The 25,258-nt window shown below is 43.6% G+C and overlaps 1 protein-coding gene across 1 annotated transcript in view; it reads left to right on the top strand.

The window, feature by feature from the left end:
• LOC142806576 (sodium/potassium/calcium exchanger 5-like) overlaps nt 1-23,688 on the top strand; it is a 29,892-nt gene extending 6,204 nt beyond the window's left edge. The window contains exons 2-9 of the mRNA XM_075891276.1: nt 4,600-4,803; nt 8,179-8,262; nt 9,244-9,350; nt 13,787-13,887; nt 14,944-15,034; nt 17,421-17,628; nt 19,441-19,776; nt 23,168-23,688. Of these exons, the coding sequence (XP_075747391.1) occupies nt 4,600-4,803; nt 8,179-8,262; nt 9,244-9,350; nt 13,787-13,887; nt 14,944-15,034; nt 17,421-17,628; nt 19,441-19,776; nt 23,168-23,490 (1,454 nt within the window). The 3' untranslated portion in view covers nt 23,491-23,688. The remainder of the gene's footprint in view (nt 1-4,599; nt 4,804-8,178; nt 8,263-9,243; nt 9,351-13,786; nt 13,888-14,943; nt 15,035-17,420; nt 17,629-19,440; nt 19,777-23,167) is intronic.
• The last annotated feature ends 1,570 nt before the right edge of the window (nt 23,689-25,258 follow it).

The raw sequence follows: 25,258 nt of genomic DNA, 5'->3' as shown, positions 1-25,258 counted from the left end.
CCCTCTGCATCCTTCACACTTTTGAAGAAATGGTTGTGAGGCTTAGAAACATCCTTTAAGTCAATTACTGCATTAAAGTTGCGTAGTAAACAACTCAGTCTCAGACACGTTGAGCCTACGGTATAGATCGTTCGTGTAATTCGTGCAATATTATAAGTATCGGGTAGAAATGAATAATGAAGCCTACACTTACTACGGTAAAGGGAGTGATTGACAACAACCTTATCATACCATACCAACCAGCCAATTTTCGTTCTATGTGGCATTCTTCATCATACACTGTCGTGTGGATCAGGGCGCAACGGATAATTGTACCCACGTGCACAGCATGAAGGCATCACGAAGCGACGGGATTTTCGGACCTGAGCCTGCGTTGTTCCATTGACAGCCGAGGGAAGTTATCATCGGTGCACGCCGATTGCGCACGTAAGCAAACAGAAACCGTAAAGGTGGCTAATCTCTCTTTTGTCTCTCGTTCTTTATTCGTCAATAAGTAACGCGGTGAAACTCGCGTTTTCTATACAAGACGCCCAATTCGACAAAGCGTTAGAAATTTGCGGTCGTGATGTCTGCACGACAACGACTCGGGGGCCGCCGCCTACTGCATAAATGACGTAGAGGCGGGTAAGCTGGAACCGGCCTTATATCGTACGGTGTTTACTGGGGGCCGTGGCCAGTGACGGTCGCACAAGCCAAGGGGTTTGCTTTTTGCCCTAGGATATCAGGTTCTGATTGCTTATCTCTTTATGTAGTTGTGGAGTTCGCTTGTAACGCACTTTCTGCGTTTTGCCCCTGGATGCTTGCGACGCACAAACGCCGCACAAAATAGCGAATTCCTGACAAAAATAACAAAAGAAAAGAAGCATTGTTTCTGTGGCTCGACATGTGTGCGTTAATCTAATCATCTAAACTTGGAAAAATAATGAAAGGACAAAGAATGCTTGTTTTTTTGAAGTTGTCACAAGAAGCCCTAACGCAGAATTTATCGCAAAATGTTAGTTAGGCTGAAAGAAATTCTTTGTCTAGTGGGTTGTTGTTTTTCACAGGACCCAAAGAAGCAAAAAAGTCTTACGTTTGTTTGCGAATAATTTTTTTCTGAAACGGAGTTGAACAAATGATGCGTTGAACAAATGATGCGTTTTCGTAAACAACATAACATCTACTTTTACTTTTTAGTTGTAGCATTCTTAACGGAGCAGTGAATTCTGAGCATGTTGCCTAGTACTCAGGCTACGTTCTAAATATACGCGAATGTAGTCGACTTCATCCGCGAGAAAGACGAAGAGACAGAGAAACTACGCTCTCTTTGCCAATCTTTCAGAGTGGGTATGTGCCATAATTTGAAAGATAGAAACAAACAAACAAGCTCGGACACCATGGCCATGACATCAGTTCAGTTATAGTGTACTAGATGAGAAAGTGCGCTGTCTACACAGCAAACCAATGGTAGACCAGTGGTCGCTTTTGCGATCACGCCACCAGCGGGTCGCCACGATCGAATAGTGTGCCCGGCACGCGTAATTTAAGCTTGCATTGCAAACCTTCCCGCATTGAGTAAAATCATCACATAATATAATTGCAACTGAAAGTATTTGCAAGATTTAAACACATACGAGACATATAGATGCATTATCGAGACAAATAAAGCTACTTCTGCATATTCGCAGCTTGCATGCACAATGCTTATCGGAGAACAGCTACCCGGATCGTCTGCATGCTTACTGTTATTATTACATAAGGCACAAAAAAGCACGTCGGTATTCATTTGACCCACATGTACCATTGCCTAGCTATCAAAAAGTGAAAGATAATAATGTGCTGAACAAGATTAGTACGCCGAATGAAATGTCCGGTTTTGATTTAGCCTGTGCTTTCAATGAGTGCTTTGTCAATGTTGGTAAACCACTCGGTGATCCGCCTAAACCTGACAATGCATTCAACAACGCTACTATTTCTTCATCAAAGTCTTTGTTTTTTTTCCACCCACATCCCCTCAGGAAATAGTGACTTTCATCAACAAGTTCAAAAATGATGTATCTCCAGGTCACGACGATATAAGATCAGTTCCCATTCAGTACGTTGCGCCTTTCATATCTGACGTATTGGCTTATCTTTCTAACCTGATGTTTACTACAGGTGTGTTTTCTAATGACCTAAAATCACCAAGGTCTGTCCAATACACAAAGGTGGTAAGAGAATGGACATGCCAAACTACCAACCAATTTCTGTGCTGCCAGTATTTTGCAAATTATTTGAGGGAGTCATAAATTACAGGGTTGAACGTTTTTTAACTAAGCACAACATATCTGTTTGCCAGTATGGTTTTCTGAAAGAAGTCCACAGAGCAAACGCCGCTTGTTAATAAAGATAAAATAATTGAAAACATAGAACACAAGCTTTACACCTTTAGTGTGTTCTTGGATTTTCGAAAGGCTTTTGACTGCGTACAACATAAAATCCTTTTACAAAAGTTATACTACGGTGTGCGTGGTATTACACTCGAGTTGGTGCAAGATTACTTATGTCAAAGAATGCAGTACGTGCGAATGAACGACATTACATCTAACCAACTTCAAACTACCTGGTTCTCATCACATGATCATGTATGCTGATGATACAAATATATTTTTTACAGCGAAATCTCTTGTACAAGCAGAGGCTATGGTAAGCGGGTACTTAGGTAACCTACAATCATGGCTAAAATCCAACATGTTTTTTATAGTTATCGAAAACCAGCTATATTATTTTTAGACCGATTAACACTGCAGATTTATTTAAGGTAAACATGCAGTTTGGACACGTAAAAATACACGAGGTTGAGTCTATAAAAGTTTTCGGTGCCTGGTTTTACTAGAACCTTTCCTAGAACACGCATGTCTCAAAATTAGCGTCTGAAATGGGCAAAAGTGTTGGCTGTCTCTACAAGGTGACTAGTCTTGTACACGCATGATTGAGACTACAGATGTATTATGCGCTTGTATATTCTAAACTAACCCAATGTATTCTGGTCTGGGGAACGACTACGACTACTAACTATCAGAAACTACAAGTACTTTAAGAGAGAGCTTTGCGGTGCATTCATGGTTACTGCGGCAGTCCCCAGGATCTTGCCACTTCGCCATTGTTTCGTCACTATGCTTTGCTTAAAGTGAATCAAGTCTATTTTCTCGTCTGTTGCAGCATATTAAAGTCAATCATTTGCATACCCAAAGCAATACTTTGTCTAATGATGCCTACCACTTTCGAAAACAAAGCCTGCGGGTCCCTAAAACGCGTACTAACTATGGCAAACGAAAAATAACTTATCAGGTGACTGTGGCTATGAATAGAATGCCTACAAATGTTAATTGTGATGTTTCAATGAAAATATTTAAAAAGGAAACAAAGAAATATTTACTCGACTCTGGTCTCTGTTAGGTATAAAATTTTCACTGCTATATGCTTAAGGACAGTTTATTTTGTTGTACTTGCAAGTGTAGCTGACTTATCTATTTATTACGTCATGTATGTAGTTATATTGTTAACTGTCGCCAGACTGTACAATGGAGCCGAGGCCTTTGTCAGGCACCCCAGCCTTTAGCCCTGGCTTCGTCCTTTGTATGTAAGGAAAATAAACTTCACTTCAAGCTAACTTGAAGCCATGCAACTAAACAAACAAGGAGGTCCTGAAGGATAACGTTATCATCGGGTGAGTTTCACGACCTGCAACAAACATATTAGTCGCAATGTTTTCGGTAGGAAAATACAATAACGCTGAATGACGAATACTGATCTTAAGACATTTTATTCATCAGAGAGACGCCAAACGGCAGGAACGTAACTATAGATTATCCGCAATGTACTAGGGTGATGGATGTAGTTTATGTGAGTAAACCCGGAATTCCTGTAGGTCTGCGAAAACTGCTATACGTCAGGCTTTCACAAATATAGAGTCTTTCATGCACGCTCTAAAATTTGACGTCGCGTTATGAGAAACAGACGAGAGCAGTCGAGAAGATTCTCCCGCAGACCCACGAGCAGCGCGGCAACTACGACAACCCATCTCAGAGGCTTTGCATCTCTGCGTCCCATAAACTAATTCAGGGGGCGGTTGCAGGTACCGACACGACTAGGTGTGCCCCGACACCAACAGTTGGCTGTCATCGCAAAAAGAATCAGGTTTTCGGCACCAGACGACCCACCACACCATTCCACTACTCCATAGCTTTGTTTCCGGCTGTACATGTGTGTAGGGTAGCAAACTGGACGCATCTAGTTAACCTCCCTAACTGTCTTATATTCCTTCTATGTCTTCTCCAGTCATCCGGCCAGCATATGTATGCTTGTTCAGGGCCTTCTGTACCCACGTGTATAAACAAACAATATGATGCTGCCTCTTAAAAAAGGTATTTCCTGTGTGGTCACGTAAGCTTTTTGTTTTGTTTTTCGCGTTGTGCTTTTCGGTCCATTGATTAAAACATCTTATGGTTTTCGTAAGAGTCATTAGACGATTAAGTGGCATGCTTTGTCTCTTCAAAGTAGATCATGCGAGGTATGGTGGCGAGTATCGACGGGCATCGTAGCGGCAAACTAAGTGCTTTCCGCTCACATACAATGCAGGCCGACGCTTACTGCAGGACAGTGATGGTAGACCAGATTGCGTGCGGCCTTCAATCGAGGACTTTCCCGGCGACTTCTTCACGCAGGAGCAGCGGCAACAAGGGGGCGTGGTCATCCATTTCATAATCGTCATCTACCTCTGCGGTGTCCTGGGATACATATGCGATGACTACTTCGTTCCTTCCTTGGAGATCATCGCTGAATGTGAGGTGCCACTTTCTTTGTCTTCGATCACGTTCTCACTCATTTTGCAGTTTTGCGCACACGAGGTGAACACAACGAAAAAACATTTCGTAAAATATAGACAGGTCTGCTGAGTAAACGGAAAGCTGTCATCTTACCAGTGACACCAGTAGCGCAGGCAGAATTTTTTTTGAGGGTGGGGGGCACTTAAATATTGTTCGTTTTGTGTGTCACTGCGGAAAAAAAATTCGAGGAGAGGGCAGCAGTGGCAACAGCAAACACTGAACCAAGTTGAATGGCGGAACAAGGGAGAGGCCTTTGTCCTGCAGTGGGCGTAGTCAGGCTGATGGCGATGATACTGAGTATATGTGAGTATGAAAGTGAGTGAGTGCGTATCAGAGTAAGTTGGCGTGAGTATGAACATGAGTGAGTGCCTGTGAGTGTGAGTCGGCGTTAGTATTAACATGAGTAAGTGCTTATGGGTGTGAGAAGACGTGAGTATAAACGTTAGTGAGTACTCATGAGTGTGAACGTGAGTGAGTGCCACAGACTGTGAGTAGGCGTGGGTATGAACATGAGTGCTCATGAGTGCGAGTAGTCGTGAGTATGAACGTGAGTGAGGGCTTGTGAGTGTGAGTCAGCGTTAGTGTAAGCATGAGTGAGTGCTCATGGGTGTGAGAAGATGTGAGTATGAACGTAAGTGAGTGCCACAGACTGTGAGTAGGTGGGGGTATGAATGTGAGTGAGTGCTCATGAGTGTGAGTAGTCGTGAGTATGAACGTGAGTGAGTACTAACATGCGAGTAGTCGGGACTATGAACTTGAGTGAGGGCCTGTGAGTGCGAGTCGGCTTTAGTATAAACATGAGTGAGTGCTCATGGGTGTGAGAAGCTGCGAGTATGAACGAGAGTGAGTACCCGTGAGTGTGAGTAGTGGTGAGCATGAACGTGAGTGAGGACCAGTGTGTGTGAGTAGGCGTGAGTATGAACGCGAGTGCCACAGACTGTGAGTGGGCGTGGGTATGAACATGAGTGAGTGCTCATGAGTGCGAGTAGTCGTGAGTATGAACGTGAGTGAGTACTCATGAACGTGTGGTTGGGAGTATGAACGTCAGTGAGGGCCTGTGAGTGTGAGTCAACGTTAGTATAAGCATAAGTGAGTGCCATGGGTGTGAGAAGATGTGAGATTGAACGTGAGTGAGTGCCACAGACTGTGAGTAGGCGGGGGTATGAACATGAGTGAGTGCTCATGAGTGCGAGGAGTCGTGAATAGGAACGAGAGTGAGTACCCGTGAGTGTGAGTAGTAGTGAGCATGAACGTGAGTGAACACCAGTGTGTGTGAGTAGGCGTGAGTATGAACGTGAGTGCCACAGACTGTGAGTGGGCGTGGGTATGAACATGAGTGAGTGCTCATGAGTGCGAGTAGTCGTGAGTATGAACGTGAGTGAGTACTCATGAACGTGTGGTTGGGAGTATGAACGTCAGTGAGGGCCTGTGAGTGTGAGTCAACGTTAGTATAAGCATGAGTGAGTGCTCATGGGTGTGAGAAGATGTGAGTATGAACGTAAGTGAGTGCCACAGACTGTGAGTAGGTGGGGGTATGAATGTGAGTGAGTGCTCATGAGTGCGAGTAGTCGTGAGTATGAACGAGAGTGAGTAACCGTGAGTGTGAGTAGTAGTGAGCATGAACGTGAGTGAACACCAGTGTGTGTGAGTAGGCGTGAGTATGAACGTGAGTGCCACAGACTGTGAGTGGGCGTGGGTATGAACATGAGTGAGTGCTCATGAGTGCGAGTAGTCGTGAGTATGAACGAGAGTGAGTACCCATGAGTGTGAGTAGTAGTGAGCATGAACGTGAGTGAACACCAGTGTGTGTGTGAGTAGGCGTGAGTATGAACGTGAGTGCCACAGACTGTGAGTGGGCGTGGGTATGAACATGAGTGAGTGCTCATGAGTGCGAGTAGTCGTGAGTATGAACGTGAGTGAGTACTCATGAACGTGTGTTTGGGAGTATGAACGTCAGTGAGGGCCTGTGAGTGTGAGTCAACGTTAGTATAAGCATGAGTGAGTGCTTATGGGTGTGAGAAGATGTGAGTATGAACGTGAGTGAGTGCCACAGACTGTGAGTAGGCGGGGGTATGAATGTGAGTGAGTGCTCATGAGTGTGAGTAATCGTATGAACGTGAGTGAGTACTAATGTGCAAATAGTCGGGAGTATGAACGTGAGTGAGTGTCTGGGAGTGTGAGTCGGCGTTAGTATAAACATGAGTGAGTGCTTATGAGTGTGAAAAGACGCGAGTATGAACATGAGTGAGTACTCATGAGTGTGAGTAGTGGTGAGTATGAACGTAAGTGAGGACCAGTGAGGCTGAGTTGTCGTGAGTATGAATGTGAGTGAGGGCCTATGAGTGTGAATAGTCATGAGTATGAACGTGAGTGGGGGACTGCTTTGTAAGTAAGCGTGAATATGAGGTGAGTGAGTGCTTATGGGTGTGAGTAGTTGTGAGTGTGACCGTGAGTGATTACTCATGTGTGAGCAGGCGTGATTGTGAACGTGAGTGAGTGCCTACAATCCTGAGTAGGCGTGAGTGTGAACGTGAGTAACTATGAGTGTTAGAAGTCGTGAGTATGGGCATGAGTTAGTGCCTAAGAGTGTGAGTATACGCTATTATGAACGTGAGTGAGGACCTATGAGTGTGAGCAGGCGTGAGTATAAACGTGAGTGAGTACTCGTTACTTGTGAATAGTCGTGAGTATGAGCGTGAGTGAGTGCCTGTGAGTATGAGTAGACGTGAGTTTGAACGTGAGTGCGAAGACTAAAAAAATGTGAGTTAGTAAAGGTGAATAGTCTATCAAAGTGCCGACCTATGCCAGTAGCTGTTGTTCGGACTGAGCGTATGGTGATTTCAGCTCGCCGAACACGTGAAGTGCGAGTAGCAGTTATGGAAACTTTGTGGTGCCTGAAAATTTCAGTCCACTATTATGAAACGCTGCAGGGCTGTTCATGCTCCCTCTTGCCATTTTCTTATGTTTTAATCCCTCATTCCCTTTTCCCGAGCGTGGGATAGCAAACCGAACGCGCGTCTGGTTGACCTTCCCACGTCTCATTCCTCCTTCTCCCCTGCTTCCATTTGAGTTTATCAATTGGCTTTAAATATATTTTTGTCGGGTATCGTTTTCATGCCTTGCTTGACAACAGCCGCTGAAACGATCGCATCAATACACCTTTTTTGTTTTCCCTTCTAGAAAGAGTGGTGTAAAATACAGCACAGCACACGTCAAGGTTTCTTAATCTGAGTTTAGGGTAATTTATTCATTGTAGGACAATAAAGAGACAGAAGTACTGAACTGAGGCACCATTATTGAAATTCCATGATATAACTCTTTTTCTTTGCAGCTCTTAACGTTCCAAGCGACGTTGCTGGGGCAACATTTATGGCTGTCGGTACTTCGGCGCCGGAACTCTTCTCCTCAATTATAGGTAAGGTGGTATGTACTTTACAGCCATTTTTAGTTTTTGGATTTATTATAGCCAGATCACAAGCCGTACACGCTTAGGTCTCAATTATTTGGCTATTCTTTGGCGTTATTTGGGCAATCAGGAAATGAATAGAGCAATGGAAATGTGAATGAGTTGTTGAATTGGACGAATTTATGTTTGCATTCCTAAACACATAGATAGCTAGAGAGATAGATAGCTAGAGAGATAGCTAGAGAGATAGATAGATATAGATGAATAGATATAGATAGATATAGATAGCTATAGATAGATAAATAGATAGATAGAGAGAGAGAGAGAGAAAGGAAGAGAGATGGAGAACGAGAGAGAGGGGAAGAGGAAAATGAGGAAAAGACAGTGAGGTCAGCCAGGGTTACAACATTGAGTTTGCTGCAACAAACTAGGGGAGAGAGAACGGTTTACGAAAGAAGGAAAGAGTAGGGAGACAAGCAAATGGGCAAGAACAAACACATTAAAAGCTAAGATAAGAAGTGGTAGTAATATAGTCTGTTTATTAAGTCACTTCTACGCGAAGGGTTGAATGAGGCCTTTTTAGTTTTCTCATACGACGGCAGTTCGGGTCGGCATTCTATAGCACTGATTGTTCTGACAAGGACCTGTCGTCAAGGCTTGCTGCTTTGAGTTGCGCACTTCTCACGATTTGTGATCAAACACCTAAGGAACGGAACCCATGGGCTTTAAGGCAGCTCTTCAGTGTTTGACACTAGCTTTACACAGAGGACCTCACGATCCACTAAAGTGTTATAGAAATTAGACAGTGTCTCCATCCCCTATTCGTACTAGGACATGACATAGTTTCAGTGGCTCAGGCAAGAACTTCTTGCTCACTTTATTATCTTCTATATTCAAACCTTGTTCTGGGCACGCAATGCGAGCTTCTGCGATGACAGTTCAGTTCACATCTTTTTTTTTTCGAAACCATCTACCTCTTTTTTCATTCAGGTTCTTTTATAACGGAAGGCGACATTGGTCTGGGCACCATTGTTGGATCAGCTGTATTCAACATCCTTGGAGTCACCGGTGTGGCCGGTCTTGCCGTGTGGAAAAACGTAAGCTGTGGTACACTGTACTCTTGCCATTTTGAGTAGTCTTCAATCGCACTGTAAGGAGCAGGCCCACCGAATGCATACACTAAGCCTGCTTCGGCAGCCTTGCGCAGTAATTACTGAACGCAGTATGCAGAGCTTTGTATACGTGTGGGATGCAGTGTCTGTTTTTTGCGGATCACCGACACGAACTGTGACGACTTCAGTATGGCTCTGAAATTTTGCCTTTTTTTAGAGGAAATATATGTTCCGAACTCGCGGAAGATAACACCTCACGCAGAAGAACTTATGAGCAGCTGAGAACAGAGTGCGAAGCTTGCAAAGAACAAATGTCTCAACAAGAGCAGAGGATAACTGCATCTGAGCAATAATCCTGCAAATGTAACGTCAAGATTAAGGGAATACTCAAGATTGCCGATGCGGATCTTGGAAATACCATCCACCGTATCGGCGGACTACTGAATGTGCCTGTATCCAAAGATGATATTAAAGAAAACATGTCACCGTGTACCAGCAAAGAATTTCAGTTCAATACAGAACATAGCTGTGCCATTCTGAAGCAGTTCAAAACGTGGTCTGGTGCTTCAGGAAGCAAAGACGCGCATCTTGACACATGACCTTGGTCACAGTTCAAACAAAGATTTGTTCATCAATTAAAACTTACGCCCAGTCCTGAAGCAGCTGCTTGGTGAGGCGATAGCTGAAAAGAAAGTCGCGAACTGGAGGTTCATGTAGATGAATCATGGGCATATTCTTGCACGCAACCATGAAGGCTCACGTGTATCGCATATTTGCGATGCAAGCGATATTGCAAAAAAAAATGCTTATAAACGTTATCTGTTATTGAGGAGCAGCTTCGTTTTCGCCATGATGGTATCACCTGGTGACGTCGATGGCCTTGCAGGAGATCGGTGCAGTGATAATCTGTACTGATTTCATCTAAACATCCGTTCAGCACGACACAAGGAAGATGACCTATCTTTGTAGATATGCGTTTTTTTCCTTTTGACGTGAGAATGATTACAGAAACTTGGTATACTTCACCATGGCACATTACCAACTGGCTTCAACCCTGTGATGCGTCTGGCATCTGCGTTCTGGAGCTTCCGTGATCCTGGCGTGCGCTAATTGGTTCCTGGAATCGTTAAGAAGGCCCACATGTCACCGCTAGCCCTGAAACAGTTGACTTTGCGCCTGTCGGACGAAACATACTTTGACCGCATACATGTTTACACCGGCAGCTTCACTAATTCTAACAGCTATATATATATATATATATATATATATATATATATATATATATATATATATATATATATATATATATATATATATATATATATATAGTATAAAAAGAGGTTGACAAACGTGCGAAAAAACACTAGTTTTACTAACGTTTCGGCAGGTGGGCCTGCCTTCGTCGGAGTGAATTCACTCCGAAGTGAATTCACTCCATTCACTCCGACGAAGGCAGGCCCACCTGCCGAAACGTTAGTAAAACTAGTGTTTTTTCACACGTTTGTCGACCTCTTTTTATACTGCATTTTCCACCGGATCCATTGAATATCACCCCACCATATATATATATATATATATATATATATATATATATATATATATATATATATATATATATATATATATATATATATATATGAGGTGAGGGTGGGTGGCGTATTAATCAATGACAGCTTTTCCTGAAGATGCTGTTGCGTATATTCTGAAGAGGAGACTAATATTTGTTGTTCATTCGTTGAAATTGATGTGTGCGATATTACGAAACCCCCTTTGTACACGTTCTATGCTACAGTATAACATGGATTCTCTTCAGGGATAAAAACGGTGCAGCCCGCCACTTACACAGTCAGTGCATTGAAAGGGAAGTGTTTGCGATCTATAGAAGGAGCAGGACAAGCAGAACATTCGCTTGGCTACGAGGCAACTGTATAGGTGCGAAAAGTGTCTGAAGTTAGTTTCGAAAGTATCTGATGTGAACAAAGAATTATACATGTTAAAGATTAATTTTTCATTACGAGAGGTTCCTCTTCTTTCGCACCCATCACTTATAGAGGCCCCACCTTCTTTTTATAATAACGAATAATGCAACCGTCAATATAAATCGTCATTATTAGTATTATTCCCACTATGCAGCGTGGGGATTAAGAGATTAATAGTTACTAATCCCACTGTGCAGCCTGGGGACTATGGCACCCGACAAATTATTTTGTCTTCGCTATTACCCTAAAAGAGGAATGGCTAATGAGAACATAAAAAAAACAGTTTTCAAGTTCTCACACTCAAGGTTTCAATCAGGGAGGAAGAAACAGAGAACAAACAATATTTAAGTGAAACATCTCTGATTGCCATACATCGCTGGTTGTCCAGCAAAATTTCACTTGGCTGGGCAGTAGCTGATGAGGGATGACTCTTGCTTTTGGGTTTTGTAATATTATTGATTGCGGTACTCGTAAACTTACGTCGTCACGGTGAAAACGTGGACTATTTAAATGAAAACGAGTATCGCAACAGCTTCGGCGACAGAATCTGTCTCTGCTCAAAAAATCAGTGAATACCTTATTGAACTTCTTCGCGTGGTAGTGGCGTATTGAATAGGCTATAGTACCCCAGCTCACTTTTTCTTCTTTTCTCTTTCGCGCGTCTATTTCGCTCTTCGCTTTCTTTCCCATTTTTATTCCCCATTCTTCCTTCCCTTAGTGCAGAATAGTAAACAGGATGTTCCAATTTCTGGTTAACCTTCCTGCCTTTCCCTCATTTCATTCTCTCTCTCTGCGGCGAAAACACGCCCCTCACTGTCTAGCTTTCTCAATATTAATCCTCGAATTCTCACTTTATAAAATATATTTTCAACTTGTAAAACTGAATTTTGTAATTCACGATATTTGCGCGTATTTGAGCTTGGAACATTCACATTTGTGAGCCCCTTAGAGCGGGAGCAAGGAGCTGTGCATGACTAGCTTAAAATGGGGTGTGCAGCGTTTTTTTTTTTTCATCTGAATTGTGAAGCGTTGGAATGTGTGTTGTATTGAATACTGAGATTAACACAGCATGAGTTATCAGAATTGGCACACGGGAACAGAAGTTCTTGGTTTGCTAACCTCAAAACGCCAGCAGAGAACTAAAAAAAAAAATGGCCTCGTATCTGCGTGTTAATCTGCAAATGTCGTCGAAAGACGATAGTCTTGCGCGTGGAGAGAGTGAACAAGACATTCATTTGATGTTCTGCGCAAGAAAATCGGTGAATGGTATTCTGGAGGCGCTGCGTTAGAGTGCCTCGAGCGTGCAACGGAGGCGAACGAGAGCATCACGTCACGTCACACGTGAGACATGAGCGCCAACTGGCAGTTTTCCTTGATAACGAATCGCGTGGCTCTGAGACAAGTGTGCGCGCTCGTCTCAGAGGTAAGGTGTAGAAAGCAAGGCGACGGGTAGGTGCCACCACCGTCTCGTCTTAGCAAAGCGTTGGAAACACTCGCCTTTTCGTGCAAGCGTTGCATGGTAAGCGCAGCGTGATATGCGCTACGGTCCTTAAAATTACTTATGTATGCCTTTTATAGTAAAAGACACACATGCAGAGTATATACGTGTTATGGTGCCCCAGAAATGCGCAATATTTGCTTTTTAATTGACAATTGCAAAAGTATGATGAATGCTGAATCTTGAGCAACATTGGTAGGCGCTGCGGATGGGGTGGCTGTTTGTATTACCCGGTGCCGTTAAGATTGGACAAACAGAAAAATGTACAGAGAGACAGGCAAATCAAAATTTTTGCGTCGAAGGTCCCCAAGAAAGACTATCGTCTTTAAAAAAAAAGCGTTTTCTTTCGTATTTACCTCCGCAACTGACGTCAAAAGCCCGGTTACAATCTCAACGCGCCTTCACCGGAAATCTCGCGTCCTTGAAATCATTGCACGGTGCACCTAGCAATCGTTTTCAAATATTTTCAATTGTTCGCAATTGTTTTCAAATTTGATATTTAGAAACAGAAATAATTTTTGATCTGAAGAAGTTTTAAAAGTACATTCATAACTTTTAAGGTGCAAATAGTGCTTTCTATAGTAAGAACCAAGTGAATATTACATACATGCAACTTATCGTGTCAACCAGTCAAAACACCCGGCCAATGTCGACCATATTACGCGATGAAGCGTCATTCGCTAGCCAAAAATATCCGTTGCGTGTCGTTGTAATCCGAATTCTCCTGTTTTATGCATTGAAATAAACAGATAAAAAACTTGGTTCTTTGCATTCTTATACTCGAGAAACAATATCGGTGCATTCCCCAGTTCCAGAAGCAGCGATGAATGCTACATGCTTAAAAATAGCTCTACTGGACAAGCGCTTGATGAAGTCAGTTCCTATGAAAGTCATGATGGTAGTGTGATGCGAATAACCATTCAGTTTTTATCACTTAACCGCAGGATGTTCCCATAGACTGGTTCCCGATCACTCGAGACTGCCTCATGTACGCCCTCACAGTGTTGGCCCTCATCGGGGTCATCAGCAACAACGTCGTCGAATGGCAAGTGCATACTTTAAAACGAAAATATAAACAGATGAGACTGGTACAAAACGGAATACACGATTCATTGTCAAGATTTTTGATAGACTTAGCACGGATTAGAAAGCCTACGATCAGTTAGATTGGCGTACTGTTTGGCAGCTGTCAACAGGCCAAGTTTAATGTCACACTTCTTCATCAGGGATGCTGATTACGTAATCTCCCCGCGTTTCTGACAATTGCATGTTAGATATTATCAGTAGCGCTGAGACAAAATGAAGGTGTAAAACGGCGTGCTGCAGTCTTCACGCTGCCATCAGTAAAGGATTAGACAAAGGCTTTAGCTGCAAAATGTAGGATACAAAGGACGAGCATTAATATCCTGTCCCCTGCAGTGCAAAAACTCTCAAAACCACGGGGCATAGACTGTTTATGTTTTTGAAATATCGATTTGTTGGAATTCACTTGTGAGAGATAGCACTGGTGCAGCCCTTGAGCTCGATTACTTGAAGCACTGGATCTACGTGTACACAAATTATAAATGCATGGTGCACCTCCTGCTAACCGTTATCCCAGATGATCTGGGATGTCGAATATAAGCTGCATTTCAGCCTACTTCCCTTCGATTTCGCAGCCATAGTTGCTTAAAACAGCAACGCCGCAGGAGGTATCTGGGAGCGTTGTTGAAAGTGGAGAACGTCATTTGCGTCAGCCTTCCAAAAGGATTACATTAAACTGCTTGCGCATGCCACTTATTAAAACATTTTGTTGGGCTAGTTAGGGATTTTCAATGAAAAGTGACAAAGAACATCAATGCGGTTATTTATTCTTATTATCTTCGTTTCCCATACGTTCTCTTTGTCACCTGGCACTGTTCTTCATAATTGCTTGCGGGAACTCGTCTTAAGTGTGACCTGCGGGTGCGGTCACCCCACCGCATCCTCAGGGTCTAATGAAGACCTGTGTTAATCGTTGCGTAACACGTGGTGGGGGTGCGAGGTGACGACATTACCATCACACTTGTAAGTGCTTACACGTTCTTTCCTCCCTCTGCCATTTTCCACGTCTGCCTTGCAGGTACGAGGCCTTGATACTGATCCTCATGTTCGGTGCCTACATCGTGGTGCTCTACTTCAACACGCAGATCGAGTACCTCGCGCTGCTTCAGGTACGCGAGTTGTGGCTTCGTGCCGCGGTGTACCGATGCGCCGGAGACCTTGTCGGGCCCGGTATGACCCCGTGCCCCGACCAAAGCTGCGTCAACGACACCTACCATTACCACTGCTACGATTGGCACACTAAGGCACGTCTCGAAGGACGGCAAGCACCTCGCATGGCAGCAGATGGCGGCTCTGACTATACCTGTCCCACATACACGACGGTCTTTTCCTCCCAGCTGTACTTCTCTGGCCGTCTGTCCGTGGTCTGCTTCACTGCGAGACACTGTGCTAACCTTTACTTGACTAACCCTTACTGTGCTAATCCCGTGTTTTGTACAAAGACTCACACTAAACTATTCCCGTAAAATTTGCAGTGCATTGCGTCACTTACAAATTTTGCTTGCCAGTTTATAGGAGCTATGCAATGGCGTCGTTTCCAATAACTCTGCCTACTGTTCGCGTTTTCTTGGAATCATTTCCTTCAGGCACCTGTTAGGGTGGCTGTGGAGAGAGAGAGAGGCGGGGGGGGGGGGGTAGAGGAAAGACAGGGAAGTCAACCAGAAAGAATTACCGATTGACTATTCTGCCCTAGGGCAGGGAAAACGGGGTGTGAAAGAGAAGACCGTGAAACCGGCCGTAAATGAATAGAATTCAGGCGAAAAAGACATCTAATGAACGTATACATTGTTAACCCCTCTGACACAGATACACTAAAGAGCTGGAACAATCTGATTAAATTTGAGTATGGCGCCCCAAGGCAGGTAAGTTACGAAGATACTTCTATGTTGTACAAGACCGGAAATAAGACTCCCACGGCCATTGTATAACATTCAAACGCCCAGTAAACTACGCAATTTGAGGCGTGCGTGACCGCTATTCAGAGATAATGTCACATGAGTCCCTCCTGAAATCCTAATCTTGAAAGCCGGCGAGCTTGAGAAGACCTTTAAACTATAGTACCGATTCTCCTTCTTTGTAAGCACTACAAATATTACGTATTTGAATGTATGCATACACACCTGGGGCAGCTCGTTGTGCCTGCACGTATCCTTATTTTTCGTCATTACCTTCTACTTTTGGTGTATATGCACGAGGCGAATGCTAAGTGCCCTGTCTCTGACTTACAGCATGCAAGGACGTCAAGATTGCATGGTGCATGCCCTAACAACAGCTGTATGTCAAATTATGCTCTCTTCTTATACATAACTCACAATTTTAAACTTACTGGCTGATTTACGTAACCAGTAGGACCAATCATGACAAGGTATCGGGTAAATAACGTTTTCTTCAAATAAGTAAAATATTATGTTGGAGATAGATACATAGATAGATAGATAGATAGAGAGAGAGAGAGAGAAAGAGAGAGAGAGAGAGAGAGAGAGAGAGAGAGAGAGAGAGAGAGAGAGAGAGAGAGAGAGAGAGAGAGAGAGAGAGAGAGAGAGAGAGAGAGAGAGAGAGAGAGAGAGGAAAAGGCTGATAGGTTAACCGGAAGAGAAACTTTTCATCAACAGAGACGAGAATGAAGAAGGAAATAGAAAAGGCTGGAAGAGCAGGTGGGAAAGAAAAAACGCGTGATAATAAATGTGAAGAGGTGTAGCGGAAGAGAATTATTCTTTACAATGGTCTCTGCAACGTGAAATCTTCAATGATAGGTAGTTAAAAAAAAAGGGTACGTAATTGCTTGAGTTAGTGCTTGTAGCTACAGTGCACGCGTCATAGGCTATTCTCGTAGGTACCAACGTAAATAGAGTATCGTACGCAACGACCGCTAATGCTAGAAACCCTGACATAAACCTGTCTGATGCCTCGAATGACTTTCAAGCAGCAGGCAAGGATTGGAAAGTACGTAAATAAAAGCGAGTACGAAAAGCAGTTTTTTCTTTGATGGAAGCCTGGTTAGATGACATAGTGGATTTAAGTATATAATGGGCATAAAATATGCGGTCAATCGAAGAGCGAGACCGTTCACACGTTGACACCACGATTGTCACTGGCATCTAGGCTGAAGATGAGGCATTACGATTTCCTTGGGTTTGTGTAGTGAACGAAGATCGGGTGACATGATCTTACTGTCATATATACATGATCAACATGTGCTCGAATGGGGAAGTTTATATTAGTATGACTCGTTTTGATATCGAGCAGATTGTAGAAGTGAGCAAAATAGCACTGTGAAAAAAAAAGAGAAATTTCATTTTTGGGCTCGTGGTGGGGCGGGGAATTATTAGGTTGTGTTACAGTGCTTGTAACTGCGTTACCTTGATTCTCGCCGAGCCGTAATACGAATGGGCTACAAACGCTGAACGCCATTTTAGTTGCTACGAAATCGACCATCAGCCTTTTTTTCCGAGTATACAATCACCGGGACACTGATTCACTGCTTTCTTAACCTAGGTTGAAGCACTGCGCAATCGGTGGTTCCCAGGCACCGTAGGCCCGAATCCAACGAAGGCAAATGGCAAGTCAGTCGTCGAAGAATCCACACCGCTGCTCGGAGGCGTGGATGAAGAGGCACCCGCAGAGCACAGGTCAAGGAGGGACTCGGCCATGTCGGCGGGGGAAGAGCGGCTGCGACGGGACAGCGTTCTGCTGACCGGAAGTGGTGCGTGTGCCGATTGAATCTCTTTGCATGCCACGCTGGAATGACCCGTTATTTGCAGGTAAGAGTACGAGCAGTATCGCGAGTAAAATATTAGGAAGTCTTCTTGCTCGGAGTTCTTGTCACCTAGTGTTACGAAAGTAGCTGTTCCATGGCACGCTAACCAATTCTTAGTGTGTTAGTGGTAATCAGTTTCGCCTTGTTATTCTTGTTAAAAGTGCGCTAATTTTGCAGTTCAAGATAACTTGCCATAGATAATGTTCGTCATCACAAATGGTAACTTTGTTCCGTACTAAGCCGTTGACGGCGCATGGATCATTGCCGACATGTTCCATACTGAACTCGTTTTCTTGCTCATCTGAGTTATTGTATCCCACGCTCGACAAATCACCGAGTGTGTTCTGGGTGCTAAGTCGAAGATGAGGATGAGAAAGAACAAGAGGACAAAGAGCACGAGCCGGTTTATCGTGATGATAGTTGTATGCTAGCCCTGCTCCGAGGCTGGGCAGAGATACTCAGAAAAGTATTCCGGAACGCAGATATCGAAGGACAAAGGCTGTAAGCATGTAATTCAGATACTGAGATACACTGGATCATGTCGTAAAGAGATATTTCCGAGGCCAGTACGGAAATACACACAAAAAAGTATTGAGTAGAGTTACAAGGTACAGTTACAAAACAACTATTGAAATACTTTGTTTATTTAGGCGTGTATGCTCCGCTAAGACACTTATTACGTGCCAAATAGTATTATAAATAATGCTTCAATGCACGAAAACTTCCAAAAGAAATATCGCCGACATCCCTAGCGAACGACAGTGCATTGCGAAAAAGTGTACATTTATTCTCAACTCGAGTTCTGTTACACACATGGTTAATTGTACTTAAGCAACAGCAGCCTCTCTTGTAGACTGTCATGTCGACAACGTCAGTTCAGCCTCAAGGAAGACTCGTGAACCCGTAAAATTGTCCTTCCGCCCGAAAAATATCAGGGCTGCGATACCTGCCTTTGGAGACAGTTACTTTTGTATGCAAATGATGAAAGTGACGCTGACGGCAGAATCGCGGAGTGAATCTGCCGTCAGCGGCGTCACGCGCTTTCACCACATGGTGCTTTTTGTGCTTGTGTAGAACCTTTCGCCGCCATCATGCACTGTGTCACTGACCGCTGAAGCGCATTTGGTTAAAACAGGACAAAAATATATTCGTTACCTGTTGGAAACACGTCGGTTCACTTCCGGAATAAAGTAACATGATACCCACCTCCTCCACTGCATCGCGATATAATCGATACACCGTAAAATTATTTCACTAATGTTATAGAAGTACATTTGGAAATGTACCTTCATATAGAAATACAGGTACTCGAAGGTATCTCTAAGATACTATGGGATACTGCTTGGCCTTGCTTTTCACGAACTGACGGTTGGCCCAAACAGCTTCCCTGTTCAAAGGGCGCGGAAAGTCAACGCGGACATAAAAATGTCTGCAAAGGGCAGGTCTTGTAAGTATACTAGGTGTTCGGGGCAAATACTCTCGAAGGGGATACAATTTATGGTAATGAAACAAAACACTGAGGCACGCAGACACACACAAACATAGGAAAGAAAGCGATGTGTGTCAAAGAGAAGTTCCAGGCTTTGCATTGTTCTTGTGAAAAAGCCCAGAAACCTAGAATTCGCGCTAATGTAGAGAACCCTTGAATGATAGTTCCCATCTTCTCTTGACATTAGTGCTTACTTCCGTGGACGTTTGGATGAAATGTAAGCTGACATGTTGAAACTATATAGCAAAACGTTTGTCTCCTACCATCAGTGTGCAAGATTGTCGAGCAAGAGGAGCACGAAAGTTTGTGGTCCATGCCCGATGAGGGTTCGGTCACCCAAGTTCTGTGGGTGCTGTTCTGGCCCGCCCGGCTCCTGCTGCACTTCACGGTGCCGGACTGCAGGCGACCGTCGGTGCGCAAGTGGTTCCCGCTCACCTTCACCCTGTCCGTGGTTTGGATCGGCGCCGTGTCGTACGTGACCGTCTGGATGGTCACTATCATCGGCTTCACCCTCGGCATCCCGGACTCGGTGGCCGGAATTACGCTCCTCGCTGCCGGAACCAGCATCCCGGAGGTTTTCTCCAGTGTCATCGTGGCCCGAAGTGGTAAGTGCACGTTAAGGCAGACGGCAGAGAGTTGACGTGTGGGTGCCATCACTTCCATCTCCGATTCCCTCCTGTTACTCGATTGTAAAAAAAAAAAACACCACTACTGTGCTCGCGTAAACGTTAAACGTCTCATATTCATAGCTTCAGTTTTTTTTTTGCATAACGCACCAGTTCAAACCCTGAAATGAACTAGCTGGAAAGGAATGATTAATTAGACGAGGGGTTGACACATGGTCGCAACGTCCAGTCATAAATATCAGGACAAACAAAAGCAAGAACAACCGTCCAAGCCTAAATTATTTATGCCAATCATAGCCAATTCAGGGGTGACAATGTAAAAAAAACATGTGGTTACTTCGAAAGTTTTCCTTTACAGCGGCCCAAGGATGTTAAAAGCCAATTGAGTGCGAATAATTATCAAGGGGTTCCCCTACCTCCGCCACCTATTATGTGTTAAACGAAGCCTGCCCCTCAGCTAGCCACGCAACAATGCATCGCGTTTGCCTTCAACCGAATCAAGTGAAACACGTGGATAGCAAGAACAACCAGCATCATGACAGATGCAAGGCTTGTGCCTTTGCGCTCTGAACGTATTGAGTAGCGTCTTCAGGGGCGAAACTTAGAAAAAGCTTTAGAGAGTCCTCGTTTGTTTTTTGATCTGTCACATTAAAACCAACCTTCGTTGTACCCATGATGATATTTCGGAAAGTGCTGACGACCAGACGCTTATGAAAAATATTGACAAAATATGCTTATCTGAGAAAACAACATTCGGCGAGAAAACATATACACAGAAGAAAACTCGAGAAACAAAAAGATGGTATTCGCTTAGTGCGGCATCGAATAAAAGAAAGGTGTACGAAATTCCTGAGCTTCCGGCCAAAATTTGCTCCTGATGCGTTTCAGTAGGCTCACTGGGTAAAACAGAAGCTTTTGAAGAGCTGCCTCCTGAGTAGGCTCGCGTAGCTCCCGGTCACGCCACAAAGGCCATGGTAGAAACACTCACACAATATCGATTGAAACTATTCTCAATGATGTTCTTCACACACGGAGAAATACCATTAAGTTGCAGCGCTGCTGCGGTGAAATTCGGCTGATGAACAACCTTGTGTATTGGGGTGTTTCCATGAACCTTGTTTTTTTTTTTTTGGGTGAATAGCTTTGACGGAACTTCAGTTAGAGGCCACAAGTTAATGAAAAACATTTAGAAAAAAATCTTTTTTTTTGCGTTTAAAACAAACCAGATATGAAATCAGCCTTTCTGTACTGCAGCTAATAAGCAAAGAGGCCGAGCATGGTCATTAAAGGAAACAAAAGTTGTGGTCCTAAAATGCATCGATAGTATCCGCTCTTGCCTTTCGTCACGTGTGCTTAGCTTTATGCACTATGCACTACAACTAAAAAGACCAGTACCCATCCTTGAAATTACATTGTAATATCGCTGATGGTATTCCGTACAATGCGTGTTTTTTTTTCAGGTAAGATTTTTGGTTTGCCGTGTAACAGTGACCGTCTCATAATAACATTGATTCATATGTGGCATTTAACGTCCCCAAACCACCGTATGGTTATTAGAAACGCCTGAGTGGAGGGCTCCAGAAATTACTACCACTTGGAGTACGTTCTTTAACGTGCACCCAAATTTGAGCACACGGGCCTACAGCCTTTTCTCGTGCATCGAAAATGCAGACGTCTCCTATTAACAATGAATATTCAAATGACTAATGTGATAACATTTTCACATGTAGTTGGATACTACGAAGGTACAAGCGATTTTTTGCTGGTAATAATAAAATGCGTAGCTTCCTAATGAAGTTTACTGGCTTAAATAACACTGCACAAACCAGCAAAGAATATAATACACAACCACAACTACTTAGATTCTGTAATATTAGTATGGAGAAACACCGACTGTAAGAGAGCCGAAAGAGAATCATACCTATCACGTCGCCGACTCAAAGGGATGACAATAATAATCCTGAATAATATTGATAATAGGAATAATTGTAAATGATGAGGCTAACACTTATAAAGGAGCGTTGTGCGCAGCAGTATCCCCCAATGCGAAACGAACATTTGCTTTTGTTGCGACTTCGGATCGGGTACGTGGGTGCCAAAGCTACCACGAAGAATTGAGTCCTCACAGCCCAGTATGCATGACGACTGCTCTTCCATAACAACTGTATTTACAATATGTACCGAGTGTTTACAAGGTGCACAGATATGCTACAGGGCCATCTTTTGAGTCTCGACTGACTGAAGTCGCAGGTTCATTTTCCCGGTTCTTCGAGGTTTTCCTTCTCCGTTGGTGTGGCCGATTGAAGGACGCCAAGGAGTCCCATAGTCCTGCTACGGCACACTCCAATCAGTGCTAGAACAGCACGTGAGGCACCCCGCTGAACTCGAAGCGACCTCGTTGTCTTCGCTCCATTTGTTTTTTCTCCGAAGCGTGGTGCTTACCAGGCGGATACCAAGGCATGGAAAGCCAGGCAGGCGATGGCTACGTTGTAGCAGGAGGGTCAGGAGAACGCATTCGAGGTGGTTCACGCGTAGACACAGCCGCTGAGGTAGGACACCTGTGCCGGACATTCCCCCTGCTTCTTTTTCGTAGGAATTCTGGCCTGGTCACATTATTGTCGAGTTTGCCATTCTCTTCGGAGCCTGCATTGGACAATCGATTTCTCACATGATGCATTTTGCTTCCCAGTCCTCTCCAACATTGTGCGAACAAGACGCCACCCAGTTGGGTTTAGCCCATTGATCTTTCGCTTCAAAAGGAAGAGACGGCAGACATCATCGTCATATACAATCTACACCTACATTGAACCAAATAACACGCCATCTTTATAAGTAGATTCCTGTAAAAAGCCGCACCAGGATTGAAATGTGATTCCCAATGAATGAAGTCGGGGGAAAGTGGGAAACCACAACAGATGTACAGGTATACAGTGTATACATCTGTTTCGAGCGTCATTTTGGGTTGTCTATACCTATTCTTCTCATTCGTAAGATACAGTTGGTGCCTTTATGGGCAACCGGTGTGCTTTCAGTTCACATGATGATTACAGATGAAACAATAGATATCATACTCAAGGTGTGCTATTTTCTTAATGAACTCAATCATGGCTGACCATCGGCCACGTGGAGAACATATCTGTCACTACGACAGTGATACACACTGTACTTTTTGTTATATTCCATTCATACCTTTTTTCCCCACTGTAGGGCATGTATGGCGGTTTTCATGCGTAGGCACACGCACCTACATCGATTCAGATAGCATCAAGAGATGATCACACCCGAATTTAGAACACAAGAAACAAACTACACTCTTATGAGACAGCTCATCAGATGTTTGATGCGTTTTTGATTTTCATTTTCCATCCAGGGCTGGGCAACATGGCCATCTGCAACCTCTTGGGAAGCAACATCTTTGACGTGCTCTTCTGCTTGGGCGTTCCGTGGTTGTTCAAGGCCCTGTTCGCGTCGACCTCGCACGAGGTGTTCATCAACAGCGCCGCAATGACGTATACCAGCGTCACGCTGCTGTCTACTGTGGTTCTTCTGTTCGTTATTTTTGTGCTCACGCGCTGGACGCTCAACTACAAAGTGGGATTTGCTTGCGTCGTCATGTACGTCATCTTCATCACGCTCGCATGCATGTACGAGCTGAACGTATTCGGAGACTTCAACCCACCCACTTGCACTTAGGTGGCGCAGTCGTCGCTGCCCCTCTCCCTCTTGGAGTGACTGTGAACATGTGCTGGACAATTTTCTGACAGAATGCGTCCACGGGACGCCGCCATGGTATTTAAAGGATGTTAACGTGTTTTTGTAATATAACTACCTGATGTTTAGTTACTGGCGTGCAGTTGCGTAAGTAAAAGAAGCTGCAAGCCATGCCCCTCACGCTCTACCATTCACTTTGATTCGTGAGTGCCCTCTATGCGAAGGGTGAGAACAATGAGGTCGAGCTGAATGGCGACGAGTGTGAGTACGCATTCTTTAGTAGTTTTATTGCACTTATTTTGTTGCTGCCAATGCGAGCTGGAGAAAAATTTTGTTTTGTTTAGGAAATCGAAATTAGCGCGAACAAAAATGGACACAAAATGAGGTGGACGAGAATAGGTGCTGCCGAAAACTGCTATAAAAACCGCCCACTTAATTTTCTACGCTCTGTCCTGCGGGTGCTGTGACACATCATTTGCACATATATCGCTTTTGTTAGAGCTCAGGACCGACGAGCCTAACAGTTTATCCTACTGAAGGAAATTGTACGACCCACCACACTGTGACCATTCATGTAGTCCACTTTTTCTTTTTGTCCAGAAATTGAGGGCTAGCGCAAAGGGAAGAAACTATCAAAGTCCTGATCATCCTAGAACACTTTGCGGAGATTCAAAAGACACACTATTACAGAGCTTTCTAAAGGCTGTTCTGAAACCTGAGGTATGAAAATAATGTGTATAGTGATGATACCCTGCTCGAAGTGAGGTACAGCGAAAAAACTGCACAAGGTAACGCGGAGACTCGTTGAACAGTTGCATGTAGGTGTTTCATGTGTCAAGTACTTCAGTCATTTTTATGCAACATCTCGTTCTTTGCAATACACCCTGAGATTTTTAGGTGCCTGGTAGTCAGGTCGTTAAATTGTCAAGTCTAAGCGTGCTGTGAACTTTCATACGTAAATGTTGATGAACAGCGCAAATGACAATATAACCATGATAAAAAATGACCGGTACTGTCCTGTGCCTTTTTCACGATCTGTGGTCATTTGCGCTATTCAAAATGATGAATGCGTATAAACTTGACTAACTTTCTGGTCTAATGCTTTCACAGATCTTTTTGAAGATACAGGAAGTCAATCATTCATTGGGATATTGATTATTGTTTGAGAAACTTTGTTTTTAAATTAGAAACAAAGGCTCCTCAAATATAGGATAGCACCCACTGCGCTACTATTCGTTTTCAAAGTTTTTTTGAAGGTGTGGCTTTCACAACCAAATGAATGCCATGTTATGGTTTTCATTTGGCATGTTGAAAATGTTTTGTCGTTATGAGAACTCAAGGTAAATTGATTCAGAATATATCTCTCTTACACAAGAAAACATTTAGCCTTCTTTAATAGCCATGTATATTCAGTGCCTTCCAATCTCCATGTTTGCAATTGTGCACGAGTACCTGTTCGACTTCAATGAGGAAAAAGTCCGAATAAGTCGAAGGTATGAAAATGGCAAGAAAATTGTATGAAGTCTGAAACCTAATTTTAGTTATAAGAAAACTATTTTTTGCGCTCAAAATTTGTTAAATTCAAGATATGTGAACTTCTTGGTGTGTGGTTAAACCCGTTGCAACTTAACCAGCCGGCATAGAAGGCTGAACATTGCTATCACTTGTTGGTTGTTTTTAATTAGAATATGTGACGACACTGACAATCTTCGTTTATTTTCTTACTCCCATATTAAAAAAAAGAAAACTG

This window comes from Rhipicephalus microplus, chromosome 1, assembly GCF_043290135.1.
Source record: "Rhipicephalus microplus isolate Deutch F79 chromosome 1, USDA_Rmic, whole genome shotgun sequence".
Lineage (NCBI taxonomy): Eukaryota > Metazoa > Arthropoda > Arachnida > Ixodida > Ixodidae > Rhipicephalus > Rhipicephalus microplus.
The sequence above is the reverse complement of the archived record's forward strand: the minus strand, read 5'-3'. Positions and strand labels throughout refer to the sequence as shown.